The following is a 20,159-nucleotide window of genomic DNA, read 5'->3' on the forward strand; positions in this document are numbered from 1 at the left end:
CTCTCATTTTGTGTATCTCCAGGTGGGTCAATCACTAACCTCACACACGACAGCATGATTCTCTTCGTCTTGGGCCTCTATTAGTTCAGCCAGGAAGTATTCACCATAAGTTTCCTTCAGAATTGTGTCATAGTGCATAAATATTGGCATGAGATCATCATGATCTTCTACCCTGTTTAAGGGAAAAACTTAAGTTCAGTGTTTGGTCATCCAGTTGTTCCTTCAATGGAGCATCTATTATGTGTTGGACCCTGTTCTAAATGCAAAGAATTTAGCAACATGTTGATAAAAGGAACATACATTCTAATAGGAAAAACAGACAATAAAACTGTAACAAATACATCATTTTAAACATTTCAATTAGGATGGAGAGTGATGGTGTGAAGTGGTCAGGAATGGTTTTTCTAAAGAAGGACATCTGAGTTGAGACCTAAATGAAAACAAGGGGAGGAAGTAATGTTAGAAACTGCAGGTGGAACATTCCTGACAGAGGGAACACACTCGTCAAATTTGGGTGTGGAATCTAGGGTTGCATTTGTCATGAGCCAAAGGACAAAAAGCTGGGGACAGCACTTTCCAAATGTGTACCAAGGAACACTACTTCTATGTATTGTCCTCATCATCCTCTTCTTTCCCTCAGAAGAACTCCACGGTTTAAAAACAATTTATTTCTACATGATTTCTCCTGAGCATCATGGTGATGTATTAAAGGCTATCAGAAAGTACTGTGAAAAGGAATATTTAACTTTGTTTATACATTTCTCAAACATTGGCCTATGAGAACTCTATACTTCCCAGAGAGCAAGAAATACTGGTTTAAAGGTAATGGAGTTCTGCTTACCATCTTGGGGACATTCACCTCAAATCTCCATTCTCAGTACCCTTTCAGTGACCATGGCAACCAATAAGAAGTGATGGGAAGGGAACCCAAGAACTATGGTGATGCTGACCCCTTGACTCTACTTTGCTATCATATTTATCATCCCTTTCTTCTTGTTTTAGTATATTCTTCATTAAATTTCATGTTCTATTTTACTTGTCTAGAATGTTTTTATACTTTTTTTCCTAGTACTTTTCTTGTTAAAGTATTCCACGTTTGTATTAATTGTTTATAGTATATCTGATTTGGCTGCTAACCTTTGTACTCTCTTTCCTTTATTGCATTACCCTGACATCTTCTCTACCTCATTTTCTAATATTTTCTCTTTGATGTAATAGTAGCTGTCTATTGAATGAGCAGTATTCATATGAACCACAGGGTTTTATCCCAATTACTTCTGTTGCTATACTTTTTTGTAGCAAACTCATGTATTCTTGTAGCAAACCCAAGTATTGCCATCTTTACTCCACAGATGGAAGAGAGCAAGGTCATATGGTTTATGGAATGCTTTGCCTGATAAAACAGAGACAGTTGGTAGCAAAGTCATGAAATGAACTCAGGTCAGCTGACTTAATCCCTGTCATCACATACTACACTGAGATGACAATACACTTTAAAAATCTTCTTTTAACACTTACTTGAATTTGTATCAGGAATAACAGTGGAGAAGACAAATAGTTAAGATAAAAATCTTTGGCTCAAAGGCCAGAGGTTGACACCATGAATCATTCCATCATCCCTACCACAACTCAATGTTCCTGGAAAGAGAGCTCGATATCTTTCTTCCTTCCACCTCTTTCCCTATCTAGCATTGTTACCCCTTCACTTATTCTAAAATCTAGCATTTTTCAAGGCTCCTCTCTACCTTACACCCTCCACTGGCTCATTTTCCCATTTTCCCTTCCCAGAAACTCAACAATGGGGACATCACTAAATATCCATTGTTCACTCCTGGTGTTAATTTCAATGAGGGCATATTCCCAACTAAGAACATGCTCTGTGGGGACACAGTGGTATTTCTGTGTTTCTCTGTGACGACTCCTTGAGCAAACTCTAGCCAGGTTCCTCTAAGCCCTTTCTCAACTAGCCATCAACCTTGGCCAATAAAGATTTGAACAAACACTAACCTAGTTTCTATCCACTCAATGCCACATCATGATCTTAGTTCCCACTAAAATGTCTTCCTGAAAAATCTCAAGGCTTCCAAAAGAATACGGTTTGTTCTTTTGGAACACCTGAAAATAAGGCCCCTATCTCCCAATCACTGTGGGAGAAGAAGAGTCTAACTACTATAAATACCAGACCAAATGGCACTGAAATGAAAACATGTTACAAATAGACCAATACAACAGAATCAAGGGCCCAGAAATAAACCCACGCTTATAGGGTTAGCTAATATTTGACAAGGGAATCAGGAACACTCAGTGGAAAAGACAATCTCTTCAACAAATGGTGATGGGAAAACTGGGTCTCCACAGGTAAAAGAATGAAATTTGTCCCCTCTCTTACAACATTCAAGAAAGTTAATTTGAAATGGATTAGACTTAAATGTAAAACCGGAAACCATGAAATTCTTAGAGGAAAACATAGGGACAAAGCTCCTTGCCAAAGTTTGATGATGATTTTTTTTAGTATGACACCTAAGTGCAAGCAATAAAAGCAGAAATAAACAAGCGAGACTACATCAAACTAAAAATTTTCCATAAGCAAAAAAAAAAAAAAGAAAAAGTCAATATAATGAAAAAACAACCTATGGAATGGGAAAAAAAATCTACAAAACATGTATCTGATAAAGGATTGTTATCCAAAACATATAAAGGACTAATACAACTCAATAGCAAAACAAACAAATTATCCAATTTAAAAATGGACAAATGACCCAAATAGGTATTTTTCCAAAGAAGAGATAGAGTGGACAACAGGTACATGAAAAGAAGCTCATCATCACTAATCATCAGAGAGAAACACTGAAACCACATGAGCTATCATCTCACACTGTTAGAAAGGCCATCATCAAAAAGACTAGAAACAGCAATTGCTGGTGAGGGTGTGGAGAAAAGGAAAGCTCCATGTACTATGGATAGGACTAATAAAGTGGCATATCCACAATGGAAAACAGAATGAAAATCCCTCAAAAAATAAGAAATAGAACTACTATATGATCCTGGAATCCCATTCTGAGAATATATTCAAAGGAAATAACAACACTGATTTGAAAAGATATCTGCATCCCACATACACAGTAGCATTATTTACAATAGCCATGATATGGAAACAACCCAAGTATCCATCAACGAATGAACAGATAAAGATGTGGCATTTTCAATAAATGGAGTTGGGAAAATTGGACAGCAACATGCAAATGTGTGAAACTAGACCACTATTTCCTACTGTAAAAATTCAACTCAAAATGGATAATAGGTGTAAAATGGATAAAAGATCTTGGATGTAAGACCTGAAACCATAAAGTACATAGAAGAAAACATAAGCAAAACACTTGATGACATAGCTTCAGAGATGTCTTTGCAATTTACATATACAACAGCAAGGAAAACAAAAGAGAATATAAACAATTGGGCTACATCAAACTGAAAGCCTGAAGCACAGCCAAAAAGACCATAATTAAAATGAAAAGACACTCTATGGAATGGGAGAAAATATTTGCACACCACACAAGTAACTACTAAAAATCTACAAAGAGCTCATACAACTCAATAAAAAGAAAAAAATAAAATGACCCAATCAAAAAAATGGGCAGAAGAGGTCAATAAGCACTTCTCCAAAGAAGACATACAGATGGTCAACAACATATGAAAAAATGTTCACCAGCACTTATCATCAGGGAAATGTAAGTCAAAACCACAATGAGATACCATCTCACACCTGTAGGAATGGCCCATATCAAAAAGGCCAGAAACAAGAAGGGCTGGTGTGGAGAAAAAGGAACCCTCTTTACACTGTTGGTAGGAATGTAGACTGGTCCAGTCCTTGTGGAAAGCACTGTAAAGGTTTTTCAAAAGACTGAAAATGGATCTGCCATATGATCCAGCAATTCCACTACTACCTATCCAAAGAACACAAAAACACTAATTCAAAAGGAAACCTGCACTCCTATGTTCATAGTAGCACTATAATTTACAAGGGCCAAGCTACGGAAACAACCTAACTGCCCCCAGACAGTTGAGTGGATCAAGATGTCACACACACACACACACACACACACACACACACACACACACACAATGGAATACTACTCAGCAATCAAAAGAGATAAATTCATGCCATTTGCAGCAACTTGGATGGAGCTGGAAGGGATTATGCTAAGCAAAATAAGCCATAAGGAGAAAGATCAATACTGTGTGGTGTCACTTATACATAGAGAAACCAATCAAATGGTCAAAGACAAATTTTAAAACTTACCTTTAAAATCTGACCATAGATCTGAGGCATCCAGAGAGGGAGGAAGAAGGGTGAATATAGATGCAGAGAGGGCACAATTATGATGAAGGACTATGGGTAATTGGTGGTGGGCTCGCTACAAAGACTGCACCTGAAGGGGGAGATCCTATACTTCCAAAATACTAACAACAATGTAAACCAATGGCACTACAATAAAAAATTTATTTAAAAAAAAAAAACATGTGGCATATATATGTATACCTATAGATATGTATTAATCAGCTATTAAAAAAAGAGAAACACCTACCATTTGTCACAAATTGGTGGAATTTGAAGACACTATGCTAAGTGAAATAAGTCAGATAAGAAAGATAAGAAAGATATTACTTACATTTGGGATTTAATACATTTAAAAAACATAAAACTTATTTAAAAAGATCAGATTTGTGGCTGCCAGAGGTGGAAGGAGAAGGTGAAATTGGGTTAAGGTGGTCAAAGGTACAAACTTCCAGTTATGAGATTAAAAAGTACTAGGGATTTAATATATAACATGATGACTAGAGTTACCATTGCTGTAAGAAATGCTATAAGAAAGTAGGTAAGTAGGAAAGTTAAAGACAATAGATCTTAAGAATTGTATGATATATAAGAAAGTAGGTAAATAGGAAAGTTAAGACATTGATTCTAAGACTTCTCATGACAAAGATAAAGTATATTTTTCTTTTCTTTTTATAGTATCCAAATAAAATGATGGATGTTAACTAAACCAATTATGTAATCATTTCACAATAAATGTAAATCAAACCAGATGCTATATACCTTAAACTTATCCAGTGATGTTTGATTACTTCTCAATAAAACTGGGCGGGGGGGGGGGGGGGCGGGGAATACTAATTAGCAAACCCAGATGAGTTTCACATGAACCAACCCTCTTCCTGCTTTTTGTAACTTTTCACTTTCCTAACTCTACTGAGTTCCCACTCAACCCCTCCCGTTTCCTCATTGCATAGATCAAAGGTCAGTTCAGTTCACAATGGACAATTTTCCCTGTTGCAGCAGTTACTGGCTGAAGTCTGTCCTTATCCCCGTACTGTCAACTTTGTTGACCTTTGATATCTGCATACTCTGTAGCCCACAGGCATGTGGAAGAGTGCCAGCCAACATGGAATGGACCTGATCATGACAGAACCTCACCAAGTGTCCCACATGCACTGACAGTGCTGACATCACCACTACTAAGCCCATTTTCCAGGTGAGAGACCTGGATCCTGAGGGAGGCATGTCTTGGAGACTGAGCCCACAGTCCCACATCAGCAGCTCCACAATCTCTCTGCTTAGGTTCCGGTTGAAAAACTGGCCCAGTGACTTCAATCCTCCTTGGTCTCTCTTCCACAAAAGGGTAGGAGAAGGGTAGCAGAAGGTGCAGGGCAGTTTAGCTCACTCTGGCAGACTGTAAGCTCAAAACAGCATTTGCCTGAGGACACTTCACATGCCCCTGTCATGTCCTGCTCCACCTGGAAACCCTGCCCACTGGCTCCACTTTTGGGTTCAAAACCTTGACTGACAATGACTAGAACACCCTGATGCATTCTAGAACAATTCATTTCCCCACTTAACAACATGCCAGAGTATGTTGCTTACAAAAGCAGCTTTTCTCAGGAAAAGGAGTTCTTGATGATACTGGTTAAAAAGTAAATGAATCTGGGGTCTCCCTGGTGGTGCAAGGCGTTAAGACACAGCACTATGAAGCTGTCTGCAGCCAATGCAGCACAATTCCGATCTCTGGCCAGGGAGGTGACCCACATGGTGCAGTAGACCTCTCCTGTCTTGCCTGCTGCTCCCCTCAGCAATATATTTCATATATCTGACTGTTCTGCTCCCCACTCAGTCTCTGGTGAATCTTCTCACCCCCCACATCTCTGGCCAGCACCCCAACTCTTGCATGCATGAATAAATAAATCTTTAAAAAAATTTTTAAAAATTAATCTACTCAATAATACTGTTTTTTCAAAAGATGCATCAATATTTATTAATACAGATAATTATTCTAAATGCTGGGGAAAATAATTAAATATCCTACCATTTAAGTGTGTCCAGACACAATCACATAGGGAACTCTAAATCAACTGTGCCTGATGGGCTTTTATCAATATGATGCATAAAAATATCTTACTCCAGGGATATAAAAATCAGGAGAACCAGGGCTATAAGCAGCCCATTAGCAAAGTTATCCATAATCATACATTTATTCTAATTCTTCAAGTTAAAATAAGAAAACATTCAAATCATGGAGTTTCAGATTCTTTCCCTTAAGCCCGTCCCAAAAATGGATAAAAAGGAATTTGTTCTGTTAAATGTATTCCTTGGGGTAATCGATAATTTATGATGTTGCATCAGCCCCAGTGCTAATGATAAAGTATGACATCAGCCTCACAGAGTCTCAAATGGCATATGACAAAGTCCAGCCTCATAGAAACAAAACACCCTGGCTATGGAAAACAATTTATCCAACAAAATGTTAAAATTTGAGCACTCTGAAGCCATGAGCACCACCAGCCAGATAGGAGGAGAGCTACCAATTCTTGGGAATTTGTTCAGTGCAGCGGAACCACATGTCAGGCACTACTGTGACCCAGAGTGTTTCAATGGTGATGTCTAACGGAAGTTCACAGTTCATCAACATAAAGAACAATGGAAATCACCTGATTCTTTGAGTGAAAATCAACATTTCTTTAAATCTTCCATTTCACACATGGCTTGGAGGAGGTAATGATGTGATTGTTAATGAAAACGGTTACAGAATATTTTACCTAGCTAAGAGTCAACAAAAAGTTCAGTCCATAAAGTTAGATTGATTGCTCAGGTATCCACGTGTCCATCAGACTCTGAAAAATGTGCCAAAAGAAAATGGAATTAAATTCTAAGCTTAAGAAAATCAACAACTCTCAGGGACACCTCACTCAGGGTGTGAGTATCCTTTAAAACCAAAGGCAGCAAAGTAAAGGATGACAGGGACCTGATGACTCTTGCTGGCTTCCTGGAAGGAGGCGAGAAGAAAAGACAGACTCATCATTGCCACTGTATCAGTTAGCTGAGCTTTCAAGGAGCATTGTGATCTCCTAGCCCTCACAGAACTTTCCCAGCTGTCTAGCATGGTCTCCTGGTGACAGGTAGGCCCTAATATTGCTTCGAAGCAGACCCAAAAACTGTTGATTGTTCTTGTATAATTATAACCCGAGGGGAAAACTACAGGTCAGCCTCCATGTGGAGGGATACATTTTTCCTTGGAAGCAAAGAAATGATTGCAAATTCACAGATTGAAAGTTTACACTTAAGGACTGTACAGATCTAGCAGCTGCAGCATGCCACCTTTGCATAAAGAATACTGGCACAGCCTCCTCCTGTCTGATGGCATTTTCTAAATCCAGAGGGAATTTGCATTTCACTAGCTAGACTTAAAAATGTACTGTTTAAAAAGTGATTCTTATGTCATTTTAAATGCCATAAATATCATAGTTTTTCAAGCCTGAGAATTTATGTACACGTATGGTATGCTTTAAGAAATCAATAAATGAAAACTAAATCTACAGAAAAATTCATAGAAATTTTGTGGTAGTGATAATGACAACAGTGCATTATGACTTAACCAACCTTTTTGCCACCAACACGATTTTGACTTGGGGTAAGAGAATCTACAGTTGGCAGCAATTAGATTTTTCTTCTTAATGTGTAAAACAAAGCACCTTTTTCTTTCCAAGATCTCTTGTGACCTCTAGTGGTCTTCTTTAAGAAAGTCAAATCCATCATTTCTAAATTACTATGTTCCATTTTAGAAACTTAAAATGGGTTTTGGAACTATTTTGAAAAAGTTTTGGAACTATTTAGAAAAAGTCATGATTTTTGAAAGTTACAGATGACTTTAAACCCTAAATGACCTCAAAGTACATTCTGAAAAATAGAATCCATCACAGGAATCTCCTTCAGATTGGTGAACTTCAGAGAATGTCACGTGGGCCACTGACGGGAAGGATCTTCAAGTTGGAAAACTCATCATTGGGGTCAATAAAAATTTATTTACTGAATGTCATATAATAGGTGGGCTTTACTGATAAGACTAAATAGGCCGATTTGTCTTTAAGTTTGTTTTACTTGAAAGTTATTTTACACAGTGTAGGGCCAAGGATTGTGTGTTTTCATAGACCCATAAGCAGTAAATGCATAACTGCTGGCCACATAACACCAAATGAGTCTCCTCAGATATCCTGTCCTACAAATTACATCATTAAGGGGAAGGACAGACTGTCAACATCTCCAAATGAAGTAATGCCTATGGGTATTACCCAACAATCTCATCCAAGCCATAATCACCCAGTAAGAACTGGAAATTCAAAAGTTCTTTCATAAGGTAACTGTCAGGGTAATACTTAGATGACAAAATGTACCCCTCCAACCTTACCTAGCTTTTCGAATGTGCAGCTGAGGGTAATGACTGTGCCTGTGACATATATGCACAGCAAAGTCCTCATTATATTTCAGGCTCGGAACAGTCCCCACTTGGTCAAACACGGTGATGAGAGTTGAGCCTAAGTTACAGAGACAAAGAAAGTGGTCTCATTTTGTCATAGTAAAATTTAGAACTTCAGAAAAAAATGTAGCTTCCCTTCTAAGTTGTGTTTTGTTATTATCAAATATGTACATTATACAGTTAGTACCTGGAGACCATTCTTACTTCCCACTCCCAAAGGTATCATTTTAAGAATGAATTTCCTATATTAACGACTGGGGACACCTGTAGTTGAGTAGGTCTTACCTAAGCTCATGTAGGATGGCACTATGAGAAAGATGAAGTGCAATTCTGGCACTGCCTTAAACACAGTCCTGGTAAGAAAAAGACAAGGGGGTTGGATGTTAATTTAAAAAGCACCCCCATTAGCTGGCACCTTATTGAGACAAATGCTGTCACTAAAAAAATGAAGGGTTCATGAATTCGCATGGGCTTCTTTGCTCCCTGTCTGCAAAGGCAAGAACATATTCAATGCCATTTCTTTATCTTCTCTACTTTTCCTTGGATTCCACACAGCCCCTTTGCTATCTATCCCATGGAGGTAAAGAGAATAAAGGGTGCCATATTCACACAGCACACCAGATTTCTGCTAATATTAACCTTTGACCTGGCATCTGGATAGTCTGGTGTGACATTACAAAGCAACTTGAAAGCTGAGTCCACCACCCCCAAATGTCTGTGCAGGCTGTCAAAGCACATTGCCATCCATCAGTAGACCCTACGATCATATTTCAATGTGCCATATAATTCAGGATGCTTCTGCAGCCTATGTTAATAAACATTTCCAAACACTGAGGAAAACTCTTTTTAGAGACATTCATGCCTATGATACTTTACTCTTCTCCTACTTTGCTCTCAAATCCATTTCTTGAAATGACTGTAACTACCTGTTTGCTTAAAATGATGGAAGTTAAAGATTTTTGCTGAATGGTGTGAGGAATATAATAAATAGATTGTTTTCTTCTAGGATTATTACTGCAATTCAACATAATAGCTTAATATAGCCATAAATTACAAGCAAATTAAACACCTCAGAGAATTTCATGTCCTTTAAAAATGTTTCAAAACTATCCACATGGTCTCTTTCATGTCATTTTTCATTAATATGTCTTATCTGTGGTGCCACAGTAAGACCCAAATGTCACCATGTGCAAGTCCTAGTCACTCACCGAATAATCTCTTTGCAGCAGCCAACAGAATACTCATCTACAGCAACAAAAAGGTGCATGAACAATGTGTTCAGAGGCTGCAGAAGGGAAAAAAAAAAAAAAAAAAAACATAAAGGCTGAGTCAGCATTTGGGCTATGTCTGAATGGAATGGAAGGGTTTCATGGCATCCTAAGACACAGAGCTGCCTGGTGTTTAAGGATGATATTTTATGTTTAAAGTAATGAGACACTCAGGCAGCGTTTGAGCCACCTCACTGACCCCATTCGCTGCCTTCTGTCCTTCTAGTTCAGAATTATTGTAGGAAACAAGAATCATAAATGAATCCAGCTTACTCAGCCCTTCCTCCTGCCCTGGAGATGGGGCTGTGGGCAGGGAAGCCCCTGCAGGGGAGTGAAATCGATTATTAACTCAGTAGTCCTGTCCTCAGGGTGTCCATGCCAAGTGAAAGACAATCACACTTTTCCCGGGGCTCTTGAGTTAGCAGCTGCTGCTCTATTCAAGTGACACGAGGGGAAGATTTTCTTATGAATTTGAAGGATGGAAGGCAGATGCCACATTATGAATCCAATGGCTTGTTTTGTTCAGCATTCCCAGAGTCAGAATCAAATATTACTCTTGGGACACAGAAAACCTGGGAGCTGAAAACTCTAAGAAACAAGATTCTAACATGAGTTTGAGGCAAAATTTTTGGAGTTTTGAAAGAGCTTTGTCCCATAGCTTCCAAAGACTTTTTAAGTTGTCTAAAGAGCAGACAGCTATTCTATATATCCACATATCTATCTGCCCAATTCAGTGATTACAGGAAAACTTTCCAATTCTGGAAGTACTGCAAATGTGAGGTGGTTAAGTGATGAGGTTAGGCCTTGCACCTATAGCAGGACAAAAGACCGAGGTGTCTGTTTCTTGTTTTACAGCAATTTTATAGAAGGCCTTGGGTTACCATTAGCACATTCATGTGCCTCGGTCTGTTGGATGGTGTGTGCCTAAAGAATAATCAGAATACTATTCATGAAATGATGAGAAAAGAATCATGAGTTTGGTTCATGTACTTGAAATCTCCCAAAACAGAAACAGAAATTCCAAGTCTTAATAACGTTGGGGCACCCACGGGCTTGATAATGCTAAGAGTGGAATAATGAACCAATCCCTGGGTTCTTCTGGTCTAGATGAAAACATTAACATAGGACATACTTGTAGGAGACAAAGACCAGATTTATTTATTTGTTTGTTTGCTTGTTTGTTTGTACATTTATTTTTAAATGTTCTTGTCATTTTTCTCATAATATAGGATTTCTCCCCTCAGGTGTGGTCACCAAAGTTTCCTACCACCTGTGTGCCCACAATCCTCTACCACACTCCACCATGCTCTCCTTTCCCCCTGCTCCATATTCTCCCCCTCTCCCTCCCTTTCCCTTCCTTACTGTCTCAGATCTATTGTCTACTTTCAAGCATCAGTTTTTTAGTTTGTCTTTGTCTGATCCTTTGTTTGGTTTCTCTAGATTCCACATATAAGTGAAACTATCCAGTATTATCTTTCTTTTGTAGCTCACCTCACTTAGAATAATCCCTTCCAGCTCCACCCATGTTGCTGAAAAGGCATGAACTTATCTTTTCTGATCCCTGAGTAGTATTCCCTTATGTATATATACCTTATCTTCTTGAATCACTCATCTTTTCTGGGACATTTAGGTTGTTTCCATAGCTTAGCTATTGTAACTAGTGCTGCTATAAGCACAAGAGTGCAGGTTTTCTCTTGAATTAGTGTAATTCAAGAGTGGAATTGCTGGGCCATGTGTTATGTCCATTTTTAGTCTTTTGAGGAATCTCCACACTTCTTTGCAGAGGGGCTAGAAAGAATATTCACAGTCGGGTCTCCCCTGGTGGTCCAGCGGTTGAGCACTGGGCTGAGAAGCTGCCCGCGGCCTCTGCAGCGCTGGTTCGATCCCCGGTCGCCAGGGAGGGTTCCACATGGCGCGACAGTCCTCTCCTGCCACACCCTCTGCTCCCCTCAGCAGTGTATTTTGTCAGTCTGCCTGTTCTGCTCCCCACTCTGGCTCTGGTGAATCCTCTCACCCTCCCGCGCTTCTGACTGTACCCAGTGCTTGTATAGATAAATAAATGTTAAAAAAATATTAAAAAAAAAAGAAAAGAATATCCACAGTCTACATTTCCACCATTGTGGAAATTTCCACCCTCATCAGCACTTGTTGTTTCTGGTCTTTTTGATATGGGCCATTCTCACAGGTGTGAGGTGGCATCTCATTGTGGTATGATTTACATTTCCCTGATGATAAGTGCTGATGAACATTTTTCATATGCTATTGGCCATCTGCATGTCTTCATTGGAGAATACATGTAGCCTATTTAGCTCTTTCATCCCCTTTTGGATTAAATTGCTTTCTTTTTGTTGAGTTGTATAAGCCCTTTGTAGAGCTTCAATATCAATGCTTTACCAGATGTATGGTGTGCAAATATTTTCTCCCATTCAGTAGAGTGTCTCTTTGTTGTGGTCACTGTCTCTTTCACTGTATAAAAGCTTTTTATTTTTACATATCCTGGTTGTTAACATTTTCCTTGATGCCCGAAATGAGTCCACAAAGATGTTTCTAAGGTTTATATCATGGAGTGTTTTGCCTGTTTTTTTTTAATACATTTTATGGTTTCAGGAAAGGCCAGTTTTAAAAAATATATAAAGAGAACTTAAATTCAGAATATAAATTCTGAAGTAAATAGGGCAAACCAAGGGTTTATATCCTGTGCTACGAGGACTGGGACATCAAGGAGAGAAGGGGTTTCACATGATGGTTAGGGGATTTTTCATGACTTTACAGGACAAAACCTTGCCTCTATTAGTTTCGCCAATAAAAAAGATCAGTTTCTGGAGTTAGTACTAAACGTAGGCATTGTGTATTTTTAAAATAATGTTAACAGTTTCCTCCAAGACCTGCAGGGTCTTCATCAAACTTAACTTCACATACCAAGATGACTCACTGGAAAAGTCCTACCCTGGATATCTTGACAAAAACCTTTCTAAATAGTTTTTGGGAGTACAACCATATAATAACAGGAACAACAATGACACCAATATAAACACCTTCCATGTATTAACTCATCTAATCAACTCCACAATAATTTAACGTAACAGCTACTTTACATTCTGAACAAGACTAGCTCTGCAGCTTTTTATTTGGCTGGTTTACTTTCAAGTTCTGTCTTCCTGGTTTCCACAGCTATGTTAAAGCAGAGCATTCCTGTGAAAACTTTCATAAGTTGAAATGGCACAAGCAAAGAAGCAATAACCACTCCTCGATATGGAAAAAATTGAGCATTTTAAGGTCCAAAAAAATAACCTCCTAACTCATACTAAGTAACACATAAACCTAAAATAACACTGACAGATAATAAAAGTAGGGACGAGAGGGAAAATACACAATGTGTATAAAGGAGTGCCCAGGGAAAATGTTGGCTGGAGCCACTCTTGCTATTTGAAGTAGTGCTGCCTCTAGAACAAATTCTGCAAAATCACTCTGAATACTGTTTCACAGTTTTCCTCTTGTTGTAAAGTGATAATCTTTTTTGAATTTTTTTTTTTTTGCTATTGTAAACAGGTACTAACATAGGTCTACCATAAAAGCAAGGTGGCATAGAGCAAACTTTCAAAAAGTAGCATATAACTTTTCTAATTCAAGATTCATTCTTTAGCTTTAAAATAAAAATCATTACTTCAGTTGCAAACACCCTAAGGAGAAGTAACATATTAAGACTTAAGGCTATATTTATTATATTTTTTAAAGATTTTATTTATTCATCTTTACATGGAAGAACCGGGGTATAGGCCAGAGGTACGAGGGAGAGAGGATTTACCAGAAACAGAGTAGGGAGCAGAACAGGCAGATCTACTGAAATACACTTCTGAGAGGAACAGCAGGTAAGACAGGAGAGGTCTGCTGTGCCATGTGGGTTAGTTCCCCTGGCCAGGGATTAAACTCAGGACGCCCAAGAGGGCTGCAACAGAAGGCCTTCACTGTGGCCGTGCTGAGACATAACCCCTAGGCCACCAGGGAGGCCCCAAGACTTAAGGCTTTACACCAATGCTGTCCAAAAGAAAAATAAGCCACAAACACAAGTCATTCGTGTAATTTTAAGTTTTCTTCTAGACACATAAGAAAGATAAACAGGTGAAATTAATTTATTTTAATATATTTTATTTAACCCTAACAGATTCAAATTATTATTATTTTCACAAGTAATCAATATAAAAATTAATGAGATACTTTGCATCCCTTTTTCTACTGAGTACTTGAAATCTGGTATGTACTTTGTGCTTACAGCATATCTCAATTCAGTCTAGTCACATTTCAAGTGCTCAGTAATTCCATGCAACTGACTGGTAGCCACTAAACTGAACAGCCCAGTGCTAAATTGTTTATGGAAGGTAGTTTAAAAAGAAACAATCTTAACAAAATATAGGTAAAACACTACAAGACATACATCGCAATAACATCTTTAAAGACTCATCACCCAAAGCAAAGAAAGTCAAGGAAAACATAAACACCTTGGATTACATCAAATTGAAAAGCTTCTGCACAGCAAAAGAGACATTAACCCAAACAGAAAGATACCCCACTGATTGGGAAAAAATCTCTGGAGTCAAATCAGTTGACTCCAGTCAACTGATAAGGGACTGATCACAAAGATATACAAAGAACTCACATGACTCAACAAAAACAAAATAAACAATCCAGTCAAGAAATGGGTAGAAGAACTTTCTGAAAAATCCAGTCAAGAAATGGACAGAAGAAAAGATGTTTCTCCAAAGAGGAAATGCAAATGGCCAACAGACAAACGAAAAAATGTTCAGCATCCCTTATCATCAGGGAAATGCAAATTAAAACCACAATGAGATACCACCTTACACCAGTAAGAATGGCACACATCAAAAAAACAAGCAACAACAAATGTTGGCGAGGGTGTGGTGAAAAAGGAACTCTCCTACATTGCTGGTGGGAGTGCAATCTGGTGCAACCACTGTGGAAAGTTGTCTGGAGGTTCCTCGGTCTACTAAAAATGGAGCTACCATAAAACCCAGCAATTCTACTCCTAGGGATCTACCCAAAGGATATAAAAACATTGATTCAAAAAAACAACTGTACACCTTTGTTTATTGCAGCACTATTGACAATAGGCAAAACCTGGAAACAACCCAAATGCCCAAAAATAGATCACCGGATCAAGAAGATGTGGTACATATACACAATGGAATATTACTCAGCAATCAAAAAAGATAAACTCATGCCATTCTCAACAACATGGATAGTACTAGAAGGAATTATGCTCAGTGAAATAAGCCAGAAGGAAAAAGAAAAATATCAGATGGTTTCACTTATGGCAGGAATATAGGGGAACCAAATAAGACATCAGTGTAAAAAAATAACAGCTATAAAACACAACAAAGCAAAAACAGACAATTATAAATCAGAGACATCCTGCAGGGGAGGTGGAGGGAGAGGGATCAGAGGGATGGAGGGAGGAGCACAGGGGACTGAGGTGACAGTACACGGTGCATTGGTGAAACTCTGTGGGAACTGTACCCGAGGGGGTGGGGTAAAACAAATATTATTTAAAAATGAACAATGATGTTGGGCCTCCCCGGTGGCACAGCAGTTGATCTCTGGGCTGCAAAGCTGCCTGCAACTTCTGCAGTGCCAGTTCGATCCCTGGCAGCTGGCGAGGGTCGGACATGGCATGACAGACCTCTCCTGCCACGCGCGCTGCTCCCCTCAGCAGTGTATTTCGTCAGTCTGCCTGTTCTGTTCCCCACTCTGGCTCTGGTGAATTCTCTCACCCTCCTGCGCTTCTGACTGTACCCAGTGCTTGTATAAATAAATAAATAAATCTTTAAAAAAAAAAAAAAAGAACAATGATGTAAAAAAAAACATTAATATAAAAAAATAAATAAAAAGAAACAATCTTAAAAGAACAAAGAGGGAAAGGATTTATGAATAATGGTATTACTCTATAATTTTTCAAAAGGTAAAATCATGACCCTAATTCAAATACAAAATTAACACAAGTCACATTTATTCAGTCCATCAATTAATGAGGAAACCAGTGAGATAACAAAAATGATTCATCATATTTGAAGAGCTGGACACTCAGATAATTTAATGAAGGAATGTTAGAATAAGGTTGCTGGGTATGATACAAAACAGCTAATGTTCTCTTGGGCCATGAACCATAACATGTTAAGCTCTCTCATTCACTAGAAAGAAATCATTTACATGTCAAATAAACACAAATCTACAAGTGGATCTCTGTTCTACAGAATTGTACACAGCCCTGTCTAAAGAAAGCCAATCAAAGGTACCACAAGCATTAGACAGAGAGAATTCTTTAGGCCTATTTTCAAGTTTGAGATAACTTTCTGACAAAGATAACAGGGTAGACGGGTGTTGGGGTAGGGAACAGAGAGGACAGATACCATTTGGCAGAATAAAAACTGAATAATGTGCTGGTGTGTGTGTATGTGTGTGTGTGTGTGTGTGTGTACATGCATGCATATATGGGTGGTAAACTCATCCATGCATTCAACTTTGGGAACACTGCTGAAATCCAATAGCAAGAAAGCATACCGCCCAAAGCCTTCATACCAACCACAGCCCTCTTGATCTCTACAGAAAGTGGGGCCAGTATGTTAGGCCAAGGGCAGGGAAGCTCAGATGTGGCACCAGTAACTAAGGTCCCACTTCCCTGATAACTGATGGCTGGTTCCCATTAGTCAACAGGTTGTTTCATGTGTCCTCAGAGAGAAGACATCAAATGAGCCTGAGTCCATGAGGGCATTTGAAAATTATAGAACGCAATGTGAATCTGAAGCTCTGCTGTCATTACAGGGGCAAATTTGTAGATGGCAGGGACTCTCCCAGCATAGCAAAGATTTTGGATACCAACACCCAGAGCACAGTGTGGAGACCTGGAAAGCACACATTGACATTCCGAGTAATTCCTGCCTCTCAGTTCTCACCAGCAGAGTGACCTGGATCTTACCAACAGTTGACTTCCCTGGTTTTCCCCTGCTCTCCCCCCCCCACTTTCTATATCCTCTGGATTTACTATCTTGGATCCCCCATTCCTCCCACCAGCTAACTTCATTTCTAAGTGTCATAATGTCATAAACTTTATGTTGCACTGCTCAGTCTAACAACTGAAAAGACACATATACAAACGTAAGATCATGGTGGTGACTGCTTACTGTGCATGGGATTTCACTGTCCAACTCTTTCATCAGAGACACCCAGGTGTCCTGCTTGGCAACATTCCAGTTGGGATAGTCCATGAAGGTGGCCTGGGCCATGATCTCCTCCCTATCATTATGGAGGGTCACAGCAAGGTTTGCCTTTTCCCTGTGGAAACAATTAAAATTGTGAAAAGTGGGAAGAGAAGATAACACTCTCCCTCATTTGGCTACTGGAGCTCAGCAAACTCTGCATAATGCATGGCAACCTAGGGTAGAGGTGGGACCAATGTGGCAACAACTCTGGGAGTTGTTCTAATGTTATCACGACTTCTAATGTTATCAATTAAATTTGTATTGAAAATTACATTTCAATAGAAAGGTGTCCTTTTTATGATCTTAAATATCTGCTATCCTTCCCTTAGAGACTGGCTAGGAAAATCGTTTGACTACAAAGTTTTCCTTATCCTCTCCATGTTGCAAACTCCACTGTGTTTGCCAAACTCAGAAAGTTAGTGTAGAAACAGAAACTACTGTGCCTGTTTCCCTGGGACAGAAGGAGCACTAGGTCATGGCACTGTCAGTGCTAAAATCAGAAAAGTCCTAGACATATGGTGATGAGTTGGTCACCTATGCTCATCAACAAAGCTAAGAGTTTAGCTCCATCCTGTCAGCATTCTTAATGAATTTCCACAATCCCTAAGTCTATGTCTTTGGGTTAATTAAATCTTATCACCTGATCCAGCTGCAGAAATGGAGACCCTGAGGGGTCTTGCTTAAGCTAAATCAACACAGTGAGTTAATAAAAACAATAGAAGAGAAGATTTTCCAACTCTCACTCTGGTGGCTATCCCAAAGAGATATCTTGATAGTCCCTCCTAATTACTACCCTATCATGTGGCCATCATGACAGTGAGAGCTATGACTTAGAGACAGCACATAGTCTACTACACAGAGAATTGCTTGTAACTATTCATTTTTTTTAAAGATTAATTTATTTATACACGAACCGGGGTACAGGCCAGAGGCACGGGAGGGTGAGAGGATTCACCAGAGACAGAGCAGGGAGCAGAACAGGCAGACTGACGAAATACACTGCTGAGGGGCACAGCGGGCGAGACAGGAGAGGTCTACCATGTCGCTTGTATCTATTTAAACTGAGATGCAGCTTTCACTTTCTTGGCTGATAATCTTAAATTGAGAAAAAAGATTTAAATGTTCCTTCAAAGAACAAAGAAGACAGAAGTTACCCATAACCCCATTAAAAGGACAAGGAAAGAAGATAGTATGTATATAACTGAAGGAAAAGAGACAATGGAGAGAATAGAAAGCATGTATATGTGTGCTTTCCAGTTGTATTTTTATTGCAAAGGCAATGTATCACCAGTGCAAAAATTGGAAAATACTCACAAGCAAGAATAAATTTTTAAAAAATTGAGAAGTTACTACCAGCTCCCATTGATAACCGATTCCTGTCAACATTTTGGTGTCTCTCTTTCCAAACTTATCTTTTGTTGAGGGTAGCTATACAATGAAATGTACTGTGTGTCTTTCTAAATGAAATCAAACAACCCATACTATTTGTAACCTGCTTTTTCTCACTTGACAGCATATCATTTTGCTAGAGCTGATCACCAAAAAAGTCTCTCACACATGCACTACATGTACTTATTTTTTTCTTCATCAGTTTACTTTTGGCTTAAGTATTATAATAGGAAATTTGTATCACTATATTATAAACAGAAAAATCAGAGTCCCTTGCTGTAAATAGAAAGTAACACTAAAAATAAAGATGAAATAGTTGAAACAAAAATTGTTCCTTATTGTTATCAAATCAAATCACCTTGGGAACTGCCAGAGTTAAGGGAATTTGGGGGTAATACTATGCCAGGGTTGTCCACCTCAGCACCTACATCCACCATCCCTTTTCATAAGAAGCCATACCCCTACCTCAATCATGAGGCTCTCCACCATGGCTGTACTTGGCCCAAGGGCCCTAGGCAAGCACTACAGCAGACTTCCCTGTGTCTGTGTATACAGTATCCATTAGCAGGAGCATGCAGCACCCCATAACTTCTCCTGGCTGATTCATTGAAGCCGCTAACTCTCATTCCACCATTGCAGAGACTACTGCCAGCTCCTGTCCTGTGGGCTGTTCTGTCCCAGGCTTCACGCTTAGCCTCACTCTAATTCAGTTGAGAACGTTCTGGGACACAGGACAACCCCCTTCAAGAACACCCCCCAACATCAATGATGATGACAATGGTGGTGGAGAGGAAGTAGGCAAGAGCTAGGACAGGGGAGCCACCATCCCCTCAGGGAAGCATGGGAAATGTATTCCTGGAATCCCAATTTAAACTTGAAATACATTTATCCGTGGGAACCTAGGATGGTTGTTGGGTTCTATAGTACAATTAGCATAGTACTATACTGCACAGACATTATTGATTAAGTAGACTTTTGTGGGTTGGTCTGGGAAGCCAGCCACAGACAACTTTGTTTCAGTGGGAAAATACAGGACAATTTCCAAATGGCTGAGTGTAAGAAGTAACTTTTATAGCATTATCTGTTTGCTGTATAATTTCCACTTCTTATTACCTCCTAGCCATTAGATCCTCTCTGTAGACAGATAAAAATCATCATGGGAGCAAAGGAGAGGAGGAAAAAGAGGGATAAGGCATGTTTTCAAAAGCTGGATTTTAAATTATCTGCTGTAATAAGCCAAATTCAAACCAGAAGAGCCCCATTCAGTATATCTATATAGAGAGATATAGATATATACACACATTTATATATTTAAACATAATATATCAGACAGAGAAGAAAAACAGCATATAATTTCACTCATAGGTAGTATACAGAGTAATCAACAATTGAATGAACTAAATAAAACAAAAATAAACATTTAGGTA

The 20,159-nt window shown here is 38.9% G+C and overlaps 1 protein-coding gene across 4 annotated transcripts in view; it reads right to left on the minus strand.

Annotated features, from left to right (window-relative positions):
- The window catches only part of CFAP61 (cilia and flagella associated protein 61), a 278,265-nt gene that overhangs the window by 245,914 nt on the left and 12,192 nt on the right, over positions 1-20,159 (minus strand). For all 4 annotated transcript variants that reach the window (XM_054695984.1, XM_054695993.1, XM_037493943.2 and 1 more), the window contains exons 3-7: positions 17,266-17,416; positions 10,013-10,089; positions 9,090-9,157; positions 8,736-8,862; positions 40-172 (exon numbers count right to left, since the gene is read on the minus strand). In XM_054695984.1, coding sequence (XP_054551959.1) covers positions 40-172; positions 8,736-8,862; positions 9,090-9,157; positions 10,013-10,089; positions 17,266-17,416 — 556 coding nt within the window. The remainder of the gene's footprint in view (positions 1-39; positions 173-8,735; positions 8,863-9,089; positions 9,158-10,012; positions 10,090-17,265; positions 17,417-20,159) is intronic.

This window comes from Talpa occidentalis, unplaced genomic scaffold, assembly GCF_014898055.3.
Source record: "Talpa occidentalis isolate TD23 unplaced genomic scaffold, MPIMG_talOcc4v2.1 talOcc4.10, whole genome shotgun sequence".
Taxonomy (NCBI): Eukaryota; Metazoa; Chordata; class Mammalia; order Eulipotyphla; family Talpidae; genus Talpa; species Talpa occidentalis.